This window comes from Aquarana catesbeiana, linkage group LG02, assembly GCF_042186555.1.
Source record: "Aquarana catesbeiana isolate 2022-GZ linkage group LG02, ASM4218655v1, whole genome shotgun sequence".
NCBI classification, from domain to species: Eukaryota; Metazoa; Chordata; class Amphibia; order Anura; family Ranidae; genus Aquarana; species Aquarana catesbeiana.
The window spans coordinates 145,017,631-145,044,075 of NC_133325.1; the positions used below are offsets into that span (position 1 = coordinate 145,017,631).

The 26,445-nt window shown below is 40.9% G+C and overlaps 1 protein-coding gene across 1 annotated transcript in view; it reads left to right on the forward strand.

The window, feature by feature from the left end:
- AMHR2 (anti-Mullerian hormone receptor type 2) overlaps positions 1-24,627 on the forward strand; it is a 54,368-nt gene extending 29,741 nt beyond the window's left edge. Inside the window, exons 5-10 of the mRNA XM_073617885.1 lie at positions 4,987-5,208; positions 6,772-6,886; positions 13,296-13,453; positions 13,535-13,682; positions 19,383-19,519; positions 23,743-24,627. Of these exons, the coding sequence (XP_073473986.1) occupies positions 4,987-5,208; positions 6,772-6,886; positions 13,296-13,453; positions 13,535-13,682; positions 19,383-19,519; positions 23,743-23,886 (924 nt within the window). The 3' untranslated portion in view covers positions 23,887-24,627. The remainder of the gene's footprint in view (positions 1-4,986; positions 5,209-6,771; positions 6,887-13,295; positions 13,454-13,534; positions 13,683-19,382; positions 19,520-23,742) is intronic.
- The last annotated feature ends 1,818 nt before the right edge of the window (positions 24,628-26,445 follow it).

Consider the following 26,445-nt stretch of genomic DNA (forward strand, 5'->3'; position numbering starts at 1 on the left):
TCATTTATGATGAACCAGCACCTAATGTTAAATGATATAAGTATTAGGTTCAATAATGGGAAACAATCCAGTCCTTTAGTTATGTATATACAGCATTACAAACACAAAGACATAAACACTTGCCAAAATTATTTTGTAAGAACAACCCAGTCCATAAACAAAATCACTGTTCAAGAGTGTAAAATATAATACTTTTGGAAAAATATTCATCTTCACAGAATGTAGTCTGCCAAACCATGACAGTGGGTGGAGCAGCCACCTAACTAAATCAGCTGTGAGATGTTTGAATGGTGCAGGGTAGTTTTGAGAGTATAAAGTGCGCAAGGATGGAATGAGGTTAATGCCTAAGTATGGGAGAGCCCCCGTGTGCCATATGAATTTGTAAGATCGTTGAAGAGTGGAGAGCGTACTTTCCCCCAGTGAAATGTTCATGGCTTGTGACTTTTCATGATTTATTTTAAGACCTGAGATTATTGTAAATGGTTTAAGTATTGTGTATAAGTTGGGGAGGGTGGTGATAGGTGACGAAATCATCATCAAACTGTCGTCCGAAAAAAGGATGCATTGATGTTCACTATTGCATAATTCAATACCTTGAATATCAACAGAGGTACGAATTTTTACGCAAGCGGCTCCAGGGCCAAGACAAAAAGTAGCAGTGGGCTACCTTGACAAGTCCCCCTTTGGATGGAAATGGGGCTTGAGGAGTATCCCTTTATCATTAAGGCTGCTGTAGGGAAGCTATATAGAACCCAGAGCATGGACATAAATCGCGACCCAAAACCAAGATGGGTTAAGACATAAAAGAGGTAGTCCCAAGACAAGGAATCGAACGCCTTGTGTCTGTCTAAGGACAGCAACATTCCTCGCCTTGGTCCCCTCTCATCCCAGTCCGATTGTGTTGCTGAGATAATGTCTATGAATCGTCTGGTCTGGAGCTTGGTAACCAGGAACGAACCGGTCCTGGTGGATATTTGCACTAGAAATTAATTTAACCTAACCACCAAGACTTTTGTCAAACTTTTTAAATCAGTATTTATCAAAGAAATTGGACGATAGTTCGCACAATGTCTGTGGTCCTTCCCGGGTTTAGGAATGACGTGTATATACACTGTGTTTTCCTGAACCAGAAAGGCCCGAGCCCTGTCGAATTTCATTAACAAATGTACAGAGATGTGGGGTCAAGATTTCTTGGAATTTTCAATAGTATTGACCTGAGAACCCGTCTGGGCACGGTGCTTTATAGGGATTCAAACTTTTTATAGCCTGTGCTATTTCTATTTCCGAAAATTCCTTATCCATGAGTTCTGAGTGATCTTGCGTCAATTTGGGCAAGGGAATATTGCTAAAAAATTCCTTCATTTTGCCCTGGCCGACTATTGCTGGTTCGCTGTATAATTTAGAGTAAAATTTTGTAAATTCCTTTAAAATTAGTTCTGGGTTTTGGGTCGAATGTCCGTTGTTTAGTCTGAATTTAGGTAAGGCTGGTGTATAAGGACGGGGAACCAATTTCCTTGCTAGTAACGTGGTGGGTTTATCCCCCATATAGTACCTGTGTCGTGACCAACGTATGCACTTTTCTGCCTGAGTGGTAAGACTCAAATTCAATGTCAATCTGGCCATATCTATTTTGTGTCTAATGTCTATCTGCGGCAACGCTCGTTGTTCAGATAGTAGATCATTCAATTCCTTCTTTTGTTGTGTAATCGTACTGTCGTGGGATCATTTGATTCTGGCCGCTATTTGTATCAACGTATCACGAATAGTGGCCTTCAAACTGTTTCATCTTGAGGACACTGTTCTCAAAAGCCACTAGGCACAGAGCACTCAGTCTTTTATGGGTCATCGTGACTCTCAGATAATTCTTTATCAGTGCCAGTTTGCTAAATATCCCAAACAACTAGTGACCATCATGCTCAAATGTATTCTAATGCCTGGTACACACTACTAGTTTTTTTTTCGTTCAAAAAGCCATACTTACAATCCAACATTAGTACAGCGATCTCCCCTGCTGTTCTTTTGTGTTCTGATAGGGGGAAGCCCCTCCGTCAGGACAGTCCAATCAGCGCTCTTCCTCATCGACTGAGAGTGCTGATCGGGAGCGGGTCGGCTGCTGGCTTTCCAGCATACTCGTCTGACAAAACCCAGCCAAACGGCCAGCTTCTGTCAGACCTGGTGCCACACACACGGGTTGAATGTCGGACGTTTTTTATTGAACCGGCCAATGTCACCTGACATTCGGCCCATGTGTACTAGGTTTAAGAGCTACAATAACACCTGGAAAGGTATCAGAAAGCCCTTATTAATGTAATAAAATTGCTTGTCGAGATGGAGTGAGACATGATCGGACCTTGGTAAAGGTTGCAAACTGGACAATTTCCTCTACAAACACACTACCGAAGTCTGCTGAATTGAATTCCAATATAAAATGTTCAAACATACTGTATAGCAATTTGGCAGAGCAAATTAACTTTCTATTCCATGTTGTCTAAATCACAAAGCAATCAAAGACATAAAATGAGTTGACAGCAAGTATATCAAAGTTACCCAGATTGAACCAGATAGAAATTTGCAGTCACTTTCTAAGTCAGTGCTATAGTTCTTTTGCATTTACAATTTGATCTATTAATGGACTGCACTGAATCTGTCAATTTATTGGGCAGTTCTAACTTCACATATGGATGATTTTTTGTGCAGAGCATAAATTAGAAGGGATTTCCAAGGTGTATATTGAAATTCAGATTCAATGGTATTGTTTCACTATTTTATACAGTGGGTAAAATAAGTATTGAACACGTCACCATTTTTCTAGGCAAACATATTACTCATTACATGGTCCCTGCAGAGGGCAAAAATCTGCATGCCTGATAGACCCTGCCAAGGAGGGGGTCCAACACGGAGGGTAAGAGTCCACCTTTATCACTTTCTCACTTATTGGAGTCACCGCCAGTGGATTTGCACCATCCTGCACATCTCTCTCCCTTGTCAATCCACTCATAGGGGGATTAGTTGCTGCTGAGCTGTATAGTGGATGGAAGCTTTTTTTCACTGATGAACTTTTTATATTTGAACCCATGGACTGAGTTTGTTTGATTTTCAGATTTTCACGCTATTAATATCATTGTACTTCACATGTACACATTTTTTGTTTCTTCTTTTTATTTGAGTTTTTATGTTTTGCACTTATATATTTTTACCACTCATGGAGTCATTTACTTGCTCTCAGTAGATTGTGGTTTTTACTACCACCCACATGTATTCACATCTATGTGTGTATTTTCATATAATTAGCGCACTTTATTTATTTTTTATTTTTCATGGTATACACAGATATTGGTGTATTTTGTGTGCAGCTTTTACCTTTGACCTTTTTTGCTCTGCAGCGCAGTTTTTCTTTTTATTTTTAAACATATTTGTAAAGGTGCTATTGACATGACATTTTCACCACACGTCAGTAACAACCAATGCAATCCTACACACAAAGAAATCAAAACAAATACATTCAGAAATTAAATTATGTCATGTGTAATAAAATGGAATGTCACAGGGAAAAAGTATTTAACACGCTAACTGTAAATTATTTAATACTTCGTACAAAATCCTTTGTTGGTAATGACAGCTTCAAGACGCCTCCTGTATGGAGAAACTAGTCGCATGCATTGCTCAGGTGTGATTTTGGCCCATTCTTCCACACAAACAAATATTGAAGGCTCTGTGGGCCTCTTCTATGATCTTTAGTTCTTTCCACAGATTTTCTATTGGATTCAAGTCAGGTGATGGGCCATTCTAGCAGCTTATTTTCTTTCTCTGAAACCAATTGAGAGTTTTCTTGGCTCTGTGTTTGGGATCATTGTCTTGCTGAAATGACCACCCTTGTTTCATCTTCATCATCCTGGTAGATGGCAGCAGATTTTTATCCAGAATGTCTTGGTACATTTTTCCATTCATTCTTCCTTCAATGAAATTAAATTTGCCAGTACCGTATGCTGAAAAACAGCTGCACACTATGATGTTCCCACCTCCAAACTTCACTGTTGGTATGGGGGTGTTTTTGGGGTGATGTGCAGTGTCATTTGACCTCCAAACATGGTGTGTATTATGGCATCCAAAGAGTTTAATTTGGGTCTCATCTGACCAGACTATATTCTCCCAGTATTTCACAGGCTTGTCTAAATGTTGTGCAGCAAACTGTAAACAAGCTTTAACATGCTTTGTCTTCAGCAATGGAGTATTGCGTTATGAGTGTGTAAACAGGCCATGGCGGTTGAGTGCATTACTTATTGTTTTCTTTGAAACAATTGTACCTGCTAATTCCAGTCCTTGGCTCTTGGACAACTCTTCTGATAATTCTTTTCACTCCTCCATCAGAAATCTTGCGAAGAGCACCTGGTCGTGGCTGGTTTATGGTGAATTATGCTCTTTTAACTTCTGGATTATGGCCCCAACAGTTCTCACTGGAACATTCAGAAGTTTAGAAATCCTTCTGTAACCACCGCCATCAGTATGTTTTGCAACAATAAGGTTGTGAAGATCTTGAGAGAGCTTTTACCCATCATGAGATGTTTCTTGTGTGACACCTTGGTAATGAGACACCTTTTTATAGGCCATCAGTTGAGACTGAACCAGCTGATATTAATTTGCACTGACAAGGGGCAGGATTGCTTTCTAACTACTGATAGATTTCAGCGAATGTCTTGGCTTTCCATGTCTTTTTGCACCTCCCTTTCTTCACATGTTCAATACTTTTTTCCCGTGTGACATTCCATTTTATTACACATAACTTAATTTCTGAACTTATTTGTTTTGGTTTCTTTGTATATATGGAATACATGGGTCGTTACTGACTTGTCGTGAAAATTTCATGTCAATAGCACCTTTATAATATATTTACCTAGGAAAATGGTGACGTGTTCAATACTTATTTTACCTGCTATATAAGAGTATATTATGTGAGTCCACAATTTTATATGCTTTTTTTATACCTAGGCTCTTAGAGAGGATCTCTGGCTTGGTGCATTAAGTGAGAGAGGTGTCATTATAAAATGTTTTCCACCACCAATGAAAGACCTGTATAGTCAGGAGTGGAGGATTCTCAATCTGTTGACTCCTCTGCAGCATGAAAACATAGTTTGCCTCCTAACTGCTGGAACTGGATCTACAGGTGTGCTGGAGCATCATCAGCTGTTAGTTCTACAGCATTACCCTGAGGTACGTTATTGTAATCCCCAGCATTTATACATTTTGTCCAAGTGCAGGCCAGTGTATTTGCAGGTAATCAAATTGTCTCAGACTCACTGCAGCACTGGAAAAAAAGTGAGACCAAAGTGAAATGCATTAGAAATGTATGTTTATTTAATAACAGATCAAACAGCAGAAATGTGCAGCAATACAGCAACAGATCAGAAATCCCCTTTTAATAATCTGGCTACATTTAATTACTAGTAGCAAGAGGATTTCTGACTTATAAGATGTTGTTAAACGTACAATTGTATTCAATCCCTTGCTTGCTCTACTCAGTAGAACACAGTATTCAGTACAACTAGACTAGTAGCAAATTATGAGACCCAAGGAGTGCCACAAACGTGGATTGTGATTACCTCACCCTTGTAAGTGGTATTAAAGTAATTTCTTAAATGCAATAAAAAAAAAAAAAGTAAAAATCATATGCAATTGATGTTTATTTTTTTTATTATTCCTTTTTGGAGCTTGGCTTTTCAATTGTCCCCTGGCCACACTGCTTGATGCCGGTTCTGCCTGTGCCTCCTGTGTTGCCATGATCTATGGAATCCTAAAGGAGTCTCTGTTACGCCCACACCCCTGCCCCGTACTACACATAGACAGCATGAGCGGCGACCACACAAGAAGAAAGGCTACAAAGTTCCTCCTCCATAGTGGGAGCCACTGTTAATCACAGGGCTCCAAAGATCCCGGCGGCACAGGGGACATAAAAAGAAGTGCATGAAGCAGCACGGCTGGGGACAATAAAAAACAAAAAACAAAATGTGAATTTTGGTGTTTTTATCTGATTTAGGGAAAAAAATACTTCAATACCACTATAAGGGCTAAGGATGTGTTGTTTGCCAATAGGTAGTGTTTAAAAGTTTTGTTTTTTTCTATGAAATATAAATGCAGGTCCGTTTACAGGACAAAACACACAATGTGCATGTAGTATCAAATTGCTCATCTTTGGATTTATTTCCAGTATGTGCCAGTAGTACATATATTTTCATCTACTGGAATGAAAAAAAAAAAAAATAGAACGTTGCAGCGAAAAAGTAATCAAAGTGATTTTAAGGGTTAATATTTTTTTTTTTAAATAAACATTTACACTTACCTGCTCTGTGCGGTGGTTTGGCCCCGAAACCTCCTCTTCTGGGGTTCCTTGACGGCGCACTCAGCTCATCATAGCAAGTGGCTTCCTATTGTGGCACTCATGCAGGCATCCTGAGCTGAGCTGTGTGCGCCTATTGACACATTCATTGCGGTTTGGCCCTGCCCCCTACTCCCTCCTGACAGGATTTGATTGACAGCAGCAGGAGCCAATGGCTCCCATTGCTGCCTCCATGTTCAGTGAGGAGAGTGAGAGAGAGCAACGCTGCTGCTCTCAGGCACAACGCTGGATCTAGCTTGGGCTCAGGTAAGTGCTTATGGGGGTTGGGGGAGCTGAACATGAAAGGTTTTTTACCTTAATACAGAGAATGCATTACGATAAAAAAAACTTTTAGCCTTTGCAACCACTTTAAGCTTACCTTGATTTCCTTCCTGTCTTAGGGATCTCTGAGGAGCTACTTGACTGGTCGAACCACTGACTGGGCCACAGCCTGCCGAACGGCCATTTCACTAAGCAGGGGACTGGCTTTTCTCCATGCCAACATTAGGAAGGAACGTTAGTATTTTTAAAAAAATATCAATGTTTTGTTAATCTGTCAGAGTCGGTTCACACTGAGGCAGCACGACTTGCAGCGCGACTGCCTCAGATGACTTGAACACGACTGCAGCGGTGGCTTGCAAAACGACTTCTATATAGAAGTCTATGCAAGTCGCCTCAAGTCGCCCCCAAAGTAGTACAGGAACCTTTTTCTAAGTCGGAGCGACTTGCGTCGCTCCGATTAGAACGGTTCCATTGTACAGAACGGGACGCTACTTGTCAGGCGGCTAAGTCACCTGACAAGTCATCCTAGTGTGAACCGACTCTTATGCCGCGTACACACGAGCGGACTTTACGGCAGACTTTGCCCGGCGGACTTTCTGAATGAACGGACTTGCCTACACACAATCCACCAAAGTCCGTCGAATTCGTACGTGATGACGTACGACCAGACTAAAACAAGGAAGTTCATAGCCAGTAGCCAATAGCTGTCCTAGTGTGGTTTTTTGTCCGTCGAACTAGCATACAGACGAGCGGACTTTTCGACCGGACTCGAGTTCGACGGATAGATTTAAAACATATTTCAAATCTAAGTCCGTCCAACTTTTGAGAAAACAAAGTCCGCTGGAGCCCACACACGATCGAATTGTCCGACGAAATCCCGTCCGCCGGGCAAAGTCTGCCGTAAAGTCCGCTCGTGTGTACGCGGCATTAGGATGAAAACAATAGTTATATAGTTTGTCTGGTTGAAAAAAAACACAAGTCCATTTAGTTCATAGTAAAGTATTGAAGATCATATATGACTAATTTTAAGCAAAAATAGATGCACAAACAGTCTATGGGCATCTACTTAAAAGAGAATTATGGGGTTTTTTTTGTTTTTTTTAATATTTATACTTATCTATGTGGATGGAACATCAGACCGATTCTGCAGCTGTTCCCTGCCGCTTCTTCACTGAGAACCGGGCCACTGAACACCGCCGATGGCTCGGTTCTCTCCTCTCCCCGAGCCTGTCAGTCAGCATCTCTCCTGCTCAGATCCTCCATGCTCATTGGAGCGCTGAGCTGTGGAGGGGCGGGGAGCCTGGCATCAGTCAAGGCAGCTGGCGGATCCGGACTTCGGAAGTTGGGATGACGCGCTGCTTCGACTGAACTTGGTGACTTCAGACCGCTCTCCGCTGAAAACGGGTCACAGGAGGTAAAAAAACCTTTAGCTTTTACAACTACTTTAAAGTCAATGCAGCAGTATGACAGCTAGGCAGCTAGAATTTTGAGGTGGCATGGTCAGCATTGGCTGCCTCCATATTTCAATTAGGATGAATATGTTTCAGATACCTGCTATAGTGGTGGTTAGCAGTTCTAGCAACCAATATGCTGCAATGCATACCCACACAAGAAAGTAAACACCCTGTAGTGCAAGAGCATGCTGCAGCTTAGTGCAGAACAAAAGATATAGCAAGTAGACTGTGACAGACCCAACCAGAACCGGGGCTTTTGCAGGGGACCAGGGGCAAGCCTCCTACCCACTGATTATTGCCCATAGAGGAGACCAGGGGTTTTGCCTGCTTATTTCAGTCAGATCATGGTGAAGAGCTCAGTTCAACCTCTGATCCCATGGAGAAAGCAGATCATTTTCTAATGATCGACAAACAAGTGATGAACGCGGAGAGTGAGGCTTGGATTAATTCTCTGAATAAGGACAATAAAGCTTCCCTTCTGGAGTGGATGGAAATTTGTAATATTCATTTGTACAGGTTTATGGTCAGAGGGAATATGGTGGCCCTCCTGCAGACTGGGTTGGAGAGACTCCTTCACTTATCAACAATATTCCTCTATGAAGATAAATTAATTCCACCTTTTCAGACTGCTGTAACATTGTATGAGTTTGTCTCATAGATTGCTGTAGACTGGTGCCAGACAGTCTGAGATGAGATGGGATCCCTGATTAATCAAAGAACAGTCTGGGCACCTAGGCTTGTTTATGTTGGCTGTTTCTTAGCTATGTTATTATATTCCTGTTTACAGTTTGCATTGTTAGGGTAATGTGATCACGCTCACCTGATCTTGTGTGCTATATATTCTGTGTGAATTTACAATAAAGAGTCCCAGTTCCAGTTTGCACCTAAGCTAGTGCCATCTAGATCTTGGGTGCTCACTCAGCTATAATACCTGGTTCATTGGTCCAGACTGGAGGAAGCTATATACTGACGGAAGCACCCAAGCTGGGCCCTGGACTGTTCCGTCACAAAAACTGACTTGGGTGCTATAGTGACTGCTTCCAAAGGTTTCTAGGGAGCGTGTGACACTGATATTGCTCAGTGCCTTCATACACATTTCTATCACACTAATCCTGAAATGAAGCTCTCACAATCATGCCAGGCTAAGCCCATAACCAGGAAAAGGGTTTTCTATCAATAACTAGAGTGCTCTGTTCTTGTACCCAACATGCCATAGCATTAAAGAATTAAAAGGGCTCTCAACTTGGAGTGCTGAGAGCATGTGTTAAGAAACCGAAAGAAAAAGAGTTAACAGTTTGTATGTAGTGAAATAAGAAGCTTGAGAAAAGGAAACCATAGAAAACATTTTCTTCATTAAATAACCAAGTCATGTGTGTTCTATATAATATATCCCACTCTCTCTCTCTCTCTCTCTCTCTCTCTCTTCATTTTGTCTTTAGCCTGAAATAAAATGTACAGAACACCAAATAAAGCAGATTAGTTTTCAAGGCCATGCGCTATCACATAGTCCAGCTGTGAATGTAGAGGAAGCTTTAGATTCAAATTTCAGCACAAATATACAAGTGCTGACTGTGATATCCGTCACCCACACATTTGCCGTTATCTAGGCTTCTTTCGCTTTTTCATTTTGTTACAAAATGATAACTCTTCATCTGTCGGCACATGTGTTGCATTCTTATATTGCTTTCTTTTATTGTGGTTCTGAAGGATCTCAAGTGATGCACTTTCTCTTCAGTTCAGCTTTTATGTGAAGACGTGAATCTAAAGAAAAATGTCAAACTTGTGTTGAGGTGTTCTGTTTTCATTACATTTCACATTTCAATGACACGATAAAGGAACTCCTCTTTAAAAAAAAAAAAATGGTCCGACTAATAGTTTCAACATCTTCCTTCCACTGCAAGTTATTTTTTCATTTCTTAGTCATAAACAATATATTTAAAATTAAAATGTATTGCCCAGATATACCCCCAAATCTCTCTCCCTTCCTCCAAATCATGTCCCAGAATTATTTCTTTTGTCTATCCTGTTCTTGTTGCAAGAAACAGCTTTTTTTATTCCCTGTGACATCACCTAGCTAGTACAATTGTTGTGAGGCAGCTACTCAGGGATCAGTACATATTGACCTAAGTATACCCCAGAACTACGTCTCTCAAGATTCCTTTCCCTATACAGAGTGCGCGTTAAAGGCAGCAGCATTGGTTTTCTGGGGAAGAAAATATCTATGGAGAGGGACAGAGTGTGAAATAGGCAGCAGGCAGGATTGATAATGCCAACTGCAATTTAGGACAGCAAACAGAAATTACTACCTGCAGGTACTTTGTCCCAACCAGGTGAGAGGTAGTCTGCAATGTTCCAGATCCCACATTCTGAAAAGCTATAGTGCTATGGGTTCCCACACAATGGAAGGTCAGGTGCAACCTTGCCCTTTTGGGAAAGACCACTGGTCATGTGACCTGCCAAATGTGGATGCCCAAATAATTCTTTTTGTTAGCCAAGGTGTTTTACAGGTGCAAATATCGCTTACCTGTCTAAAGACGGCCTTAGACATTCAACAGGGACTCACCAAGATTCAAAAGATATATGGGCAGGCTGAATGTCCCCAAGTTGATTGATCGATCGATCAACTTGGGTACAACCAGCCTGTCAGATTTTACATACAATTATTGCTAGCAGCTTTTATAGCCACTAGCAGTAATCACTGTGTTCTCCCCCCCCCCCGCCGGGAGAACACAATGGCTCCGCAGGAGGGATTCCCCTATCAACACTGAACATTCCATGGTTGCAGGAAAGAAAATCACTTCATCTATGGCCAGCTTAACAGAGCACTGTTCTTACTATACCTTGCACTTGTTTTTAAGCATAGGTGCTGTTCTTTTGCTATTTGTTTCTGTATGTGCTCTTCAGCTTGGTTGTCATGTTGTCCTCTTAGATGGTGCTACAATTAGCCTGGCTGAGTTTGACCAGAGCTGGTTGGAAACCTCCAGAGAGAGAGGTGCTGAGGAGAAGCCTGTCTGTCGGTGCTTGATGAGGCAGTCCCTACCCATGGTTTTTGGGTACAGGGTTTAATCTGAGGACATAAGTTTTCCAGGCTTGCTCCTTTGGCACTCAGCCTTGTATTACCCATGTAGTGAGTCTGTGCTGCCTGCTCAGTCTCATTGAGAGTTTTCTGTAAGTAAGTTAACTCCAGATCAATGACCTGGACAATGGAAGAGAAAAGAGATTTTAGCCACAGTGACTTGTCTTAAAACCCACTTATGCATGAAAGTTTTGTAGGTACCTGTAAAAATGTGCTCTGTTTGGGGTGTCTTGCTTCCAATGAAGGATGACTATCTCTTAAAAGAAAGGATTGGATTTGTTTTACAATAGGGATCTCTCAGCATTAAGGAAAAGGGACACTCAAGCAGCACATTGCTCAATCTCACAATGTTCACAGGCCATTGAAACCCATATACAGTTGTGCTCATAAGTTTACATACCCTGGCATAATTTATGATTTCTTGCCCATTTTTCAGAGAATATGAATGATAACACAAAAAACCTTTCTTTCACTCATGGTTAAGAACTATGTTTACTCTTTTTAAATCATAATGAGCACAGAAACTACCAAAATGACCCTGATCTAAAGTTTACATACCCCTGTTCTTAAAACCGTGCATTGCCCCCTTTAACATCAATGACAGCTTGAATTCTTTTGTGGTATTTGTGGATGAAGCGCTTTATCTTCTCAGATGGTAAAGCCGCCCATTGATAATAAATGGCTTCAGCCAAACACTAACCATGAGTGAAAAATGTTTTTGTGTTATCATTCATATTCTCTGAAAAATGCCTAATAAATCATAAATTCTGCCAGGGTATGTAAACTTATGAGCACAACTGTACATGGCTCCCTTATGTATACAGAACAAAAAAACTGCTAAAATCAACCTAACTGTGTAAGGAGGTGAGACAAGGTCTTTAAAGAATTGACCCTACTTCACCACTGTAGTGTAACATAGACTTTGTACCTTCTCACCAGATTGGGTACAACCTTGGTGAGATGTAAACATCATACTTCTTTGGCAGCAAGCAGTATGCATGTCATCCTACAGGAAAGGAAAAGACTTCACGTCTGAGACTCAGAGAGAGAAACTTGTTGGCTATTGAAGAAAATGTGGAAACAGATACTGCTGTGTTCGTAATTGTGCTTCCCTGGAACTGTGTTGTAAGAGGGCTTGTCAAATATAAAACTGCTTTACTTTAGAATTTTCAAACGTACTCCAACGGAGACCATTATTTGTTTGATCTAGGACTCTATTCCGGTCTTTTCCCTTGGAGAGGCAGTGGGTTATTGCTTACAACTACAAATCATACAAAGTGCAGCACTATGTAGCTGAAAACATCCACAGGAGAGGAAAAACATACTAGCACAAAAGTTTTATAGTAATGTCTATCTATATAAGTGAAATAGAAGTAGGTGGGTATCAGCGCTACAGTCAATATACAAAAATATACACAAAATATGATATGTATATCAATGTCAATAAAAGCAGCCAGCACAGTTCGTTGATCATCGAACAAAAATAAATATAGTCCAAAATGCAGCGCTTATGTAAATAAAAAGTTCATTCAGTGAACATGAGGAAAATAAGAAGAGCCTTTCACCACTTCCAATGTGTCAGGGGAAAGAAAGCACTCAACACCCAAGTGTGTCTCAATCTGCTTAGCAGATATCGATTTGTAATGAGCCTCAAATCAGTCAATCACAGGAAATGTAGGTGTCACTCTCCTATTCACTTTTTGGTGAATCTTAGTATCTTTGGAATTTAAAGCAGAGGATACATTATCCCATATATGTAGAGAAATGTCTGTTACATATAACAGGTTTTCTTCCAAGATTGCCCTGTATTTGGCTCCATCCATCTTCCCATCAACTCTGACCAGCTTCCCTGTCGCTGCTGAAGAAAAGCATCCCCACAATATGATGCTGCCACCACCATGTTTCACTGTGGGAATGGGGTGTTCAAAGTGATATGCAGTGTTAGTTTTCCACCACACATAGCGTTTTGCTTTTAGGCCAAAAAGTTCAATTTTGGTCTCATCTGACCAGAGCACCTCCTTCCACATGTTTGCTGTGTCCCCCACATGGCTTCTCCTGTACTATGTTTGTCTTGTTCTATGGAGTTAAACAATCTGCTTTGTCTCACCAACAGACATATGTAAACCAGCTATTGCTCACCGAGATCTGAGCAGTGAAAATATCCTGGTGACAGCTGATTCTTCTTGTGTCATATCAGACTTTGGCCTCTCTGTGGTTTTGGAGGATCACCAAATGAAGAAGAAGGGACATGATCCAGCTGTACTAAACATGGTAATTTAGGAATAATACAAGATACTTTGCATTATGTATTGTGATCTGCTTGCGTTTTTTGACATTGAATAATTTTCACAGACAGGAACACTCCGCTACATGTCTCCAGAAATGCTGGATGGCTCCCTGAATCTTATGTCCTGGGAACTTGCGCTAACCCAGGCTGATGTATATTCCTTGGGTCTCCTTCTCTGGGAAATATTCAGTCGCTGCAATGATTTGTATGCAGGTAAGAAAGGTGGAAGGCTGAGCCAGACCTGATCTGCTGGGATGGGCTGTGCTTCCACAGATTTCCCCAGATGTGCCCTCCCAGGACCAGTGACATCAGTATCAGGAAATGGAGGGGCTGGGTGACAGGGCAGCTTCTGCAATACCTAGAATCTACATGTTTGCAGAGTGCCCTTGTAGCACTGCAACTTTCCTATTTTTGGTGCAGGGAGGCAAACCAGGACACACAGTGTCAAATGTTGCTGTGGTGCAGGCAGCTGCCCCACCTACCCATGGAAATGGATAATGTTGATCCAGGGCTAGGATTAATAATTGGATGGAAGTCCTGCTTCCATGCAGACCTGCTCTGTCTCCTACTCCCTGCCATTATGCCACAGCCACAGTGAGGATTTGAGGGCAGGATTCTATTTGTGAGGGGACTGATTCTAATGTGAAGAGGGGGAAATATAATATGAAGGGGAAACTCTGACTCTGATGTGATGGAAGTGGGTACTCCCTCATGTGGCACAAAGGAGAGGGTGACATTGTCATGCAGTGCAGATGTCAGTGTCCATCAGCCCAATAAACACAGTTCAATACTGGGGTGCCACATCAGCATTTACTTAAATTACTTAGAACCCCCAAACATTATATATATTTTTTAGCAGACACCCTAGAGAATAAAATGGAGATCTTTCAAAAGCAATTTTTTCGCAAAAAATTTACTTCAATGAATTCGAAAAAATGTGAGAAATCATGATCTTTATTCTAAGCAAAAAAATTGTGATTCTCATTTTATCCAGAATCGTGCACCTCTAGTAGAAAGCCTCTACATTGGTAACACACAAATCACTGCTCACTTTTCCAAAACATGCACTGATGCATATTACTTGCATTATGAATGGCAAAATCAGCTGTGTTTCGATGGGTTGCACTAGAAAAAAACAGCGATTTTTGGTCCATTGTGGTGCATCAGGCAGCCCATTCAAATGAATAAGTTGCCCCAATGCAATACAAGTTATTGTGGCATAATGCACTTTTAAGCTGAACTCCAGGTTAAAATAACGACCTTTGCAGTACCCATGCTACATTGAAGAGGAAGCCTACAGGAGCAATAAATAAGTTAAGTAGCATTTAACTATTGAAATGTAGGTGGGGGGGACAAGGCCACTGCCAGGGTCAAGGGCTTTAAACACCCCACAACAAAACAATCTTGTGTGAAATGGCCCTTAGAATTACACCTGTTTGGGTAACATTTAATGAAAATAACCTCTATTAGTCAGCATCAGAACTGGAGAGGAGGCATGTCCTAGTAATCCTATTAGACAGTATTATATGCATATAACTTTGCTGTTTATTATGACGACACAAACTGTATGTATCTTTATGGAAATGGTAATAGTATGCATATTCCATCGAGTGTAACCTATGTAGCCAAATGCAAAGAATGAAAGTTGTCCATTAAGACTTTTGAGGGATTTTAACAATGGTGTAATCTATAGCAAACAGTCACAACTCTATAATAAAGTGTTTGTTACCCCAATACTTCATATTCCTGATATATGCCTACTGTACCATGTACTTGTATGAAAAAGTATCCTGTTCTCTTTGTATTTCTTCCTTTATATGAAATCCCTGGTGTTCCTGCTAGTTCCTCTGCTTTCCTATTAAAAACTGTGAACAGGAGGTGTCACCCCAATATGAGTTTTAAATTTTGAGAGTGGACCCACATCCCTAAATGATACAAAACAGGAAAACACTCACAAGGAGTGTTGCTCCTCTTATGGGACTTTTGAAAAGGGTCACTCACAATGGAAATACAAAAATAGAGGAAAATATTAAAATGTATAATATTTATTAGAAAAAGTTTGAAAGGATTACCATGACCTAGTAATTATGCATAAAAAAAAAATGGATGCACACAGATGAAGGAAAATTGTAAACATAGGACAATGACCAATTCTATTGAGAAAATTGATTTACAAGATATGTGACCCGACGTTTCGAGGTAAAGTGGGTAGACCTCTTCTTCAGGGGTAGCGAGTTTGGTCACGATTAATTTTTAACATCTAAAAAGTTATAAAACAGAAATAAACAAACACTTTTGGCAACGTGTCTACCGACACATTGTGTCAATGCAGACTAGTAACCTCAGCCTCCCATTGGGGAGACATGTTAGGGACCTACATGATGGGGTTGCCCCCAAGATTTCCTTCCTAATATTGGACAGAATGCACCCTGGCATACGAGGGGGGGACATCAACAAATTACTCATGCAGGCCGAACAGAGGTGGATATTTCGCTTAAATGCGACAAAACCTCCGGGCCTTAATGGTACCATCTCATTCAGACCCTTCTTGGAGGGTTTTTCCTCTGGAGGATCTGAGTGGGAATCCCTAGCCTAGTATTATTATATTCTGACCCGTTGGGCTCATGTACCCAGTGTTCTATTTAGTATGCGTCTTCAATGCCTCTAACTGATGGTCTAATCAACTGTTCTTGCCTGTTTGTAATATACACCAATCGTATAAGATTGGTGCTGTGCCCCAGACCGCGTGATTTTTTTCTTAGGTTATTTACCATCCTTCTAAGCTTCTATTCTAAGAGATGCTAGGGATCTTCAATAAAACTTATTGTTTGTATTCTGACATGTACAATTTTCATTTTTATTTTTGTACAATATTCTGCATCATGGTCAGTAATTTGTGTATATTTGTTTTCCATTGTTTACTCAGACCTTGTGAGGACCGGTCCCTCCCAGCTGCTCATGGATCGAGACATCTTCTTTTAGGTTGGTGGGTCTCCTTCTTCTATCCCCTTTTTTCCTCCTTTTCTATTCTCTTTTTCTTTCTACCTTCTAATAGGGCGTACACACGGTCGGACTTTGTTCGGACATTCTGACAACAAAATCCATGGATTTTTTCCGACGGATGTTGGCTCAAACTTGTCTTGCATACACACGGTCACACAAAGTTGTCGGAAAATCCGATCGTTCTGAACGCGGTGACGTAAAACACGTACGTCGGGACTATAAACGGGGCAGTGGCCAATAGCTTTCATCTCTTTATTTATTCTGAGCATGCGTGACACTTTGTCTGTCGGATTTGTGTACACACGATCGGAATTTCCGACAACGGATTTTGTTGTCGGAAAATTTTATCTCCTGCTCTCCAACTTTGTGTGTCGGAAAATCCGATGGAAAATGTCCGATGGAGCCCACACACGGTCGGAATTTCCGACAACACGCTCCGATCGGACATTTTCCATCGGAAAATCCGACCGTGTGTACGGGGCATAACTCTTTTTCTCTCATGGGCTGCACCATTCTCCACTCGGCGCACGGGGGGCTGTTTTGCGTCCAATCGGGCACATTCGGCCCCCCTCTTCTTCTGACAGTCTGTCGGCATGGTTGCCATGCCAACAGACACGCCAGTTCTGCGCCACGAGACTCCGACGCGGGACGTTATGGCCTACATCACGACTGCTCCATCTAGCATGGAGCGTCGTGGCCTGGACACGCCCACGAACGTCCCTTATGGTCGTTATTCTCCTTCCCAGCTGGGGGTGTGTCTGGGAAATGACGCCGCGCGCCCCGCACTCGGGGGGCATCCACTTGAACGTTACATGTCCCCCTTCTTACCGCCTATTGGTTTGGCGAACCAATCACAGGTTCGCCGCTATCCAAGTCAGCTGTATTTAACACCTGATCCCCATTAATTACACTTGTTCACGGCACTCCACAGATCACGCTGAGGACTGACAGCCTGCATGATAAACCTCCTTGTCTCTGCTGACAAGACGTTTTACTGCTCCAGATATTAGGTTTACTACTTGTTTATAAACTTATATAGTTTCCTCTTTTTTTCTTTATGTTCCATGCCTTTAGATTATCCACATTGGATACCAAAAGTAACAATATGCTCCCCAAAAGCAATTCTGGATCCACAGCATTGGTCTGTCCTTCCTTCCTCCGCTTAATGGTTTTTGGAATTTGTGGTTCCATACACTACAAGTCAAGCGCTGGAGTATGTCTGTTGGATTTTATGCTTGGCCATGACTGTTAGGGCTGACACAACCCATTACAGAGATTTTCACAGTGACCAAGCAATACCGGGCTTCTCTTATTTGAATGAAGTCCTTGATTAAATTAAATCCTATTTTATTTATATTTCAGTGGCCGGGGGATATGACCAGCCAGCTCACTGAAGCTTTGGCCTGTCCTGTCTGTGAGAAGTGGATGTGTTTTCTTTCGGGGATGCCCTTTGTGGAGCTGCTGCAGCCATTGGTGTCTCCTGCTTAATTTGGGGATCCCTGTTTCAGGTGCTCTCTCCCCACGCTACAGCTCTTCCCCCTCTCATTTCTCTCTGCTCTCTTGTCTTCGGCCTCTGTGGAGCTGTGACGGATCGATCTTTTTCTATTGGATGCTGGGGATGCTCTGGAAAGTCCACTGTCAACATAAGTGGTCAGTATTTGCATATACATGTCAGTTCAATAAATGTTGTATTATATATTACATCAGTCAAGCCATGCTATGCAAGTTTTCTATTTACTGTACATGCCTATGAAGATGCTCTATTTTTGTTTGTTTATTTCTGTTCTGTTCTATAACTTTTTAGATGTTAAAAATTCATTGTGACCAAACTCGCTACCCCTGAAGAAGAGGTCTACCCACTTTACCTCGAAACGTCGGTTCACATATCTATTGTTGTAAATCAATTTTCTCAAAAGAATTGGTCATTGTCCTATGTTTACAATTTTCCTTCATCTGTGTGCATCCATTTTTATTTATACATAATTATTAGGTCATGGTAATCCTTTTAACTTTTTCTAATAAATATTATACATTTTAATATTTTCCTCTATTTTCGTATTTCCATTGTGAGTGACCCTTTTCAAAAGTCCCATTAGAGGAGCAACACTCCTTGTGAGTGCTTTACTGTTTTGTCCTATTAAAAAGTGAGCACCTCGTTGTCAGTTCTCTAGCTCTGCTGGGAACTTATGGCCCGTACACACGATCCGAATATCATACAACAGATCGCTTAATAGTCGCAAGTAGAAATTGAATAGGTAACTAAAGTCACACAAATTCTCGTACGACAGAAAAAAAATTTGGAAGTGATGTCGTGTGTTGTAATGCATTTGTATTGTATTTTCGGACGACAACTATACTGACTAAACTAAAATTGTACGATCTGGTATGGTACGAGGAAAATTTTCGGGCTTGTCCAATCGAATAATATCGGATGAACTGTCATGATGAACTCTCGAAAGTACTGTGCGCATGATCCGAAAATCGTACGATTCTTCCTCGGACGACAGTTTTCGTACGATATTGGGATCGTGTGTATGGGCCATTAGTGTACTCTCCTCCAATGATCAGACTTGTCCTGACATACCCCCGCTGCACAGCCATTTACTGGCAAGCTTCGTGTCCTGCTGCTTCTCCTCCTCCCAGCTCTTATGTAGCTGAGAACAGAAGAAATGTGATCACTTCTAAAAAAAAAAAAAAGTGAAAAAAGGTATTTATAATGTTTTTTTTATATCAATACAAAACTGTTTTGCCTTTCATTTCTATTTTAAAATGAATGGGTTGTTTTACAAGGTGATCGTTTATAATCACTTCAGTTCTTCTGCTCCAGCAGTGTAATTTTTCTGATACTTTGCTACTCCAAAAACACTCCCACTGTGCTTCACCTTTGCAAATTATGAACATTGTTCTCAGATCACCAGTCTCCAGAGTTTTGTGTGGTCTTCTCAGAGGAGTTGGGGCCAAACCCTTCCTTAGATGAGCTGCGATCATTGGTAGCGGAGAACAAAAGGCGGCCACAACTGCCTAAAAACTGGAAAGGAAATTTCCAAGTAAGTCTACAGATTAGCAAGCTAATGTTACAGATGTAACTGAAGATATTATTTTTATTGTGCTAATTTTCTTGTATTTTTTTTTTTAACTTTATGTACAGTATTATTAGATTAGGCTTATTCAGTAATATAAAGAGTTGTCTGCAAAGTACAGTTACTATACATCAGAAGTGTTATTTATTTATTTAATTTCATTAATCTGGAAAATGGAAGGGGATCCTGTACATTGCCTATACCGGGCAAAGTCACGGGTTCAGTAGGATGGATTAAGTATGCTGCACTTACATACATTCCTTGCATTACCATAGCACTCTAATCAACTGCCAGACTACCCAAGATTCCTGTTGAAGCAGTATTAAACCCAAATACAAAAAAAATATTAAATTGCAGTTAGATGTGGTGTCTGCATTAATTTTCTTTTTTATTATCACCTAGTGGACATTTCTTGTTTTACCTGCTATTGAGATATCAAGTTACCGTATTTATCGGCATATAACAAGCACAGGCGTATAACACGCACATTCATTTTAAGAGGGAAGTTTCAGGAACAAAACTTAAATTTTAAATAAGGAACTTTGAAGCAAAATAAGGGTCAGTGCCCATCTGCAGCCTCACCATTGCCATCAATGCAGCCTGATCAATGCCCGCCTGCAGCCTCACAAGTGCCATCAATAGAGCCTTATTAGTCCACATCAATGCAGCCTCGCCATTGCCATCAATGCAGCAGCCTCGCCATTGCCATCAATGCAGCAGTCTCGCCATTGCCATCTATTGACTTCTTATTACAGAGGCCGCCAAGTAAACAGGAGATTCTCACTGTATGTAATCTGACGGCACTCGTCCTGCCCCTGCCCCCCCCGTTGCCTCCGAGGCAGCCGAAATTGTAGTATTGGCGTATAACACGCACACGCTATTTGCACCCGATTTTGATGGTGAAAAAGTGAGTGTTATACGCCAATAAATACAGTACTTTGCCATATAGGTTTTAAAAGTAGGTTGAAATTTTTGATGGATGTTTGTGCTGCGTTCCCTTTCTTGTAAGTAACAGTACTTGTAAGTTTTCATGTAGCTCTACAATACATTGTGGGAAACTTTGGAGTAAGTTTGTTATTTTTCTAATTCCTTTAAGCACTTCAGACCCGGAAGAATTTACCCCCTTCCTGACCAGAGCACTTTTTGCGATACGGCACTGCGTCGCTTTAACTGATAATTGGGTGGTCGTACGATGTTGCACCCAAACAAAATTGACGTCCTTTTTTTCCCACAAATAAAGCTTTCTTTTGGTGGTATTTGATCACCTCTGCGTTTTTTATTTTTTGCGCTATAAACAAAAAAAGAGGGACAATTTTGAAAAAAACAGCAATATTTTGTACTTTTTGCTATAATAAATATCCCCCAAAAAATATATAAAAAAACAAATTTCTTTCTCGGTTTAGGCCAATATGTATTCTTCTACATATTTTTGGTAAAAAAAAAATTGCAATAAGCATATATTAATTGGTTTGCGCAAAAGTTATAGCGTAATTTTTGTTTTAGTAATGGCAGCAATCTGCAATGTTTATCGTGACTGTGACATTATGGCGGACACATCGGACACTTTTGACACTATTTTGGGACCATTGTCATTTATACATCGATCAGTGCTATCAAAATGCACTGATTACTGTATAAATGACACTGGCAGGGAAGGGGTTAAACAGTAGGGGGCGATCAAGGGGCTAAGTGTGTCCTAGTGAGTGATTCTAATTGTGGAGGGGATGGGCTACCACTGACATGACAGTGATCACTGCTCCCGATGATAGGGAGCAGTAGATCTCTATCATGTCACTAGGCAGAACGGGGAAATGCCTTGTTTACATAGGTATCTCTCCGTTCTGCCGCTCCGTGACATGATCATGGGACACCGGCGGACATTGAGTCTGTCTGTGGGACCCGCGGGCATGGTCACAGAGTACGTGGCAGGCGCACGCTCACAATGCCGCGTCTTAAAGGGGACGTACCTGTATGCCCATTTGCGCAGCCATGCTATTGTGCCAACGTATATCGTCGTGCACTGGTCGGCAACTGGTTAACAGAACAGGCTGTCCTGGCAATGCAGCAGTTGGAGGGTTGAGACAAACCATTTACCACTGACAGGGGTGCTTACAATGGTCAGCTTTTTTTAATTTATGTAAAATCTTTTCCTGGAAAAAAAAAATGTTTACTGTAACTGTTTGAAGTTCAGCTTCAATTTAGTTAGTCAAGTCCATCTAAATCTGCTAGTCTAGAAAACGAATTAAGCCATCACATCTAAGGATTGGTAAGCTGCAATATATTACGTTTTTGTTTTTGGGTTTAAAGTTTATTGTAAAGGATTTTTAAAAATTTTCAAAATAACAAATATATTATCAACTGTAGCTTGGGAAGATTTATCCCCTTCCTGACCAGGCCATTTTTTGCGATATGCCACTGCGTTGCTTTACTGACAATTGCACAGTAGTGCAACGCTGTACCCAAATAAAATGTATGTCCTTTTTTCCCACAATTAGAGCTTTCTTTGGGTGGTATTTAATCACCTTTTGCACTATAAACAAAAAAAAGAGCAACAACTTAAAAAAAAAAAAAAAAACAATATTTTTTACTTTCTGCTATAAAACATATCCAATAAAAAAATTTTAAAAATCTAATTTCTTCATCAATTTAGGCCAATATGTATTCTGCTACATATTTTTGGTAAAAAAAAACAAAACAATAAGCGTATCTTGATTTGGTTTGCGCAAAAGTTATAGCATCTACAAACTATGGGATATATTTATGGATTTTTTTTTCTACTAGTAATGGCGTAGCAGCCATTTATAGTGGGCCTGCGATATGGCGGCGGACAAATTGGACACTGACACTTTTTTGGGGACCAGTGACATTATTACAGTGATCAATGCTAAAAAATATGCACCGTCACTGTACTAATGACACTAGCAGGGAAGGGGTTACCATCAGGGGCGAACAAAGGGTTACTTGTGCGCCTAGCTGGTGTTTCCATACTGTGGGGGAAGTGCTTTTACTAGTGAAATCAGTGTTCCTGCTTTACAGTTACTCATGATCCATGTTTTCTGTACTGACAGAATGGCAATCTGCCTTGTTTACATAAAGGCAATCTGCTTATGTAAACATGGCAGATTGCCGTTCTGTCAGTACAGAAGGTATGGAACCTGAGTTCCTGTAAAGCAGAAACACAGTGGGTGCCGGCGGACATCGGGTCCGCGGAACCCACCGATCAGCTCCCGCTTTGTAGAATCTCAGCAGGAGCGAGCTGCCAGTGGCACGCACTCACACCCGATACTCGGAAGTGCAGGATCGCATATATATAAGTGATCCCACACATCGTGGCTGCCTTGTAGCAGTAAATGTGCTATAGGGCGGTCGGCAAGTGGTTATACTTACCTTTATAAATACCCGGATAGCAAGCCACTTTCTATAGGGACACTCATGCAGGCTCGATTCTGAGCCTCGCTCTTCATGTCCATTGACACAGAGTACAGATCGCCCCACCCCCTGCTCCCTCCTCACAGGCTGTGATTGACAGCAGCAGGAGCCATTGGCTTTCACTGCTGCCCCCATGTCCAGTGAGGAGGTAGAGCAGAGAGTCACTGATCTCAGGCACAGTGCTGGATCGAAATCGGGCTCAGGTAAGTATAAGGGGGCTGAGTGGGGAGCTGACAGGAAATGTGCCATTTGGAGGAAGCGGAACCATTCAGTGGAAGGCATCTCTAAATGATTAATACAATGTGACAAGGTATTCTTTTGCAAATGTTGACACTTCCTGTAGTGCCAGGACCTGGCATTTCCCTCTTACCTCTATCGCCATGTCCCTACTACCTCTATCACCTTCCATTTAGCCCATCATTAAGACAGGTGGCCATAATGGCCAATATCAAAGTGCAGGAAGCAAGAGGCTACTAGGAATTGTAAAAATGTTATTGTTTCGGGACACAAAGTGCTAGAGGTGGATTTTTGAATGTATGTGCACTGAGCAGTACACTGTGGAAAGCAGGGGGAAGTATCATATGTTCCCCCATACCTGGATCAGGGTGGTGGAGAAGCTCAACAAAGTAGAAATTTCTTGTTTTGCCTGCTATTGAGAAGTCAAGTTACTTTGCCATAGAGGTATGTGTTGAAATTTTTTATGGATGTTTGTGCTGTGTTCCCTTTCTTGTAAGTAATAGTATTTGTAATCTTCCATGTAGCTCTACAATACATTGTGGGAAACTCTGGAGGACTGTTGGGACCCGGACTCTGAGGCCCGTCTAACTGCCCAGTGTGCTGAGCAAAGACTGCATAACCTCGCTACCCACAGCTTGCCATCAGAGAACAGTCTTTTACACTGCTGAGCCTTCATATTTATTTTCTGCAATTTAAGGAAAAAAGCTGCACTTGCATATTTTTTTGTCCCTTAAACTCAGGTCCGACTGATATAGAGATAAAGTATGATATAAGGAGATAGCAACAAGAACAATATGTTGTGTAATCTGGTGAAAATACAAAAAAAAAAAATAACATATCAGGTACAAACTAAACTTGACAAGATTTTTTTGTTTGTGTGTGTTTTAGTTTTAGATTAACTAGGGTAGGGTTAGAACCTCTTCCAGTTTTAATAGCTACATGTCATGGTGACCCCACAGGGAGTAAGGCAAAGTTCCCAGTGGGGACACAGCAATTAAAGCTGATGGAAGTTGGAACCCTTCTCCACTATATTAAAAAAATTCAAGTGAGTCCAGAGTAAGTAAAAGAAAATATTCCAAATTGAAGCACAAACAGCAATAACATCTTAACAAAGGTTCCAAACCTATACAAAACAAAACAAAAAAAAGTCTTGGTGGGGGTCCTACTAAATACTAAGGACAGGTCAAAAAGAGAAACTTTATTTGTCTGATAAATGACAGATAACTCGGGGTTATTGGTTGTTGTTCACATTTCATTGTATTTACAACTTATTCTAAAATGACCCTCTTTCATGTTCTTTACTGTGATCTATCCAGCATTCTGCTTTCACATTTTCCTGGCTTCTCACCTGGAGATTGACTAAAAATTTTAATAAAAGTCTGAGATGCTTTTAAAGTAAAATATACATGTGACCAAATTTTTAACTTGTTTCCAGGCTATGGACATTCAAGTACTTACTTGTATTCCTACTGAGCAGCAAAATCATTTATAAAACATGCTATCACTGACTTCTTGTTAGGAATTCATTTCTTCATTATAACATTGGTCGGTGGACCAAAATGACAATATCATTATTGCAATTGCAAGAGATTAGATACATCAATATGTGTATAAAAGCGTTTCCGATCTAATGAAGATATGTAAGATTTTTTTATAGACAGCAGATGAGTTTTTGGTTACATAACACAGCAGAAGGGAGTCCAAGGTTACCTACACAATGTATGACAACTGATGGAAAGCCAGTTAAGCATTGGTGGTTTATGTCACAATCCACACACTCCATCTTTGCATGCTTTTCCAACTGTTCTTAGAAATGCTGTTTAATTTAGCTTGTGTCAGATGGATATACAGTTGTGCTCATAAGTTTACACACCCTGGAAGAATTTATGATTTCTTGGCCATTTTTCAGAAAATATGAATGATTACACGAAAACTTTTCTTTCACTCATGATTAGTGTTTGGCTGAAGCCATTTATTATTCATAGTGACAACAGAAACTAGCCAAATGACCCTAATGAAAAGTTCTTAATACCGTGTGATGCCCTCTTTAACATTAATGACAGCTTGAAGTCTTTTGAGGTATTTGTGCATGAGGCTCTTTATCTTCTCAGGTGGTAAAGCTGCCCATTCCTCTTGACAAAAAGCCTCCGGTTCCTGTAAATTCCTGGGCTGTCTTGCATGAACTGCACGTTTGAGATGTCCCCAGAGTGGCTCAATGATATTGAGGTCAGGAGACTGAGATGGCCACTCCAGAACCTTCACTTTTTTCTGCTGTAGCCAATGACAGGTCAACTTGGCCTTGTGTTTTGGATCATTGTTATGTTGGAATGTCCAAGTACATCCCATGCGCAGCTTCCTGGCTGATGAATGCAAATGTTCCTGCAGTATTTTTTGATAACATACTGCATTAATCTTGCCATCAATTTTGACCAAATTTCCTGTGCCTTTGTAGCGCACACATCCCCAAAACATCAGGGATCCACCTCCGTGTTTCACAGTAGGAATGGTGCACCTTTCATCTTATTTTTTCTATACCAAAAGGAAACTTTAACTAGAAAAGTCATATAACATAAAAGTGTATATTTGCATGCTGTAACAGTGTAGTGCTTTTAGTGGCTGGCTGTCAGCTGGACAACACAAAGGACAATACTACGTTATATTCTGAAAAGGAACTTGCCATGCCTTGATACAATGCATCTACACATATTGCCTCCCACCCAGCCTTAGTGCAAAAAGGTGCTAATAACTCTCATGCAATAGAATACAGAAGAAATATTAATAAATATGAGGGCCTCATTATCTGTACAAATAGAACATCTGCTGCTGCTCTGGTTGTAACTTTTTTTTTTTTTTTAACAAAGGTAAGTTTATTTCCAACAACAATGTTCACATGTCAGTTTACAGCATAATGTACATAAAGCATGAGATTAGTATGATTACAGTAGTATTATTTACAGGTAATTGCATTATCCATAACTGCCAAGCTTTCAACAGAGTTTGTGATTATGATTAGCAAATCATTACAAGGAGAACTCTCTCACCCGAACCAGTGAGTTCTAAATAGTTATGATAGAAGGGGTTTCCCCAAGGGGGAAGGGAGTAGGGGGGGGAGAGGTACGTGAGTCAGGCTGAACTGGATGTGGAGGATATATGGGAGGGGGGGTAAGGGAAGGAGGGGAGGAGGAGAGGAGGGGGCGGAGGGAGGGGAGCACCTTCAAACATTTCCA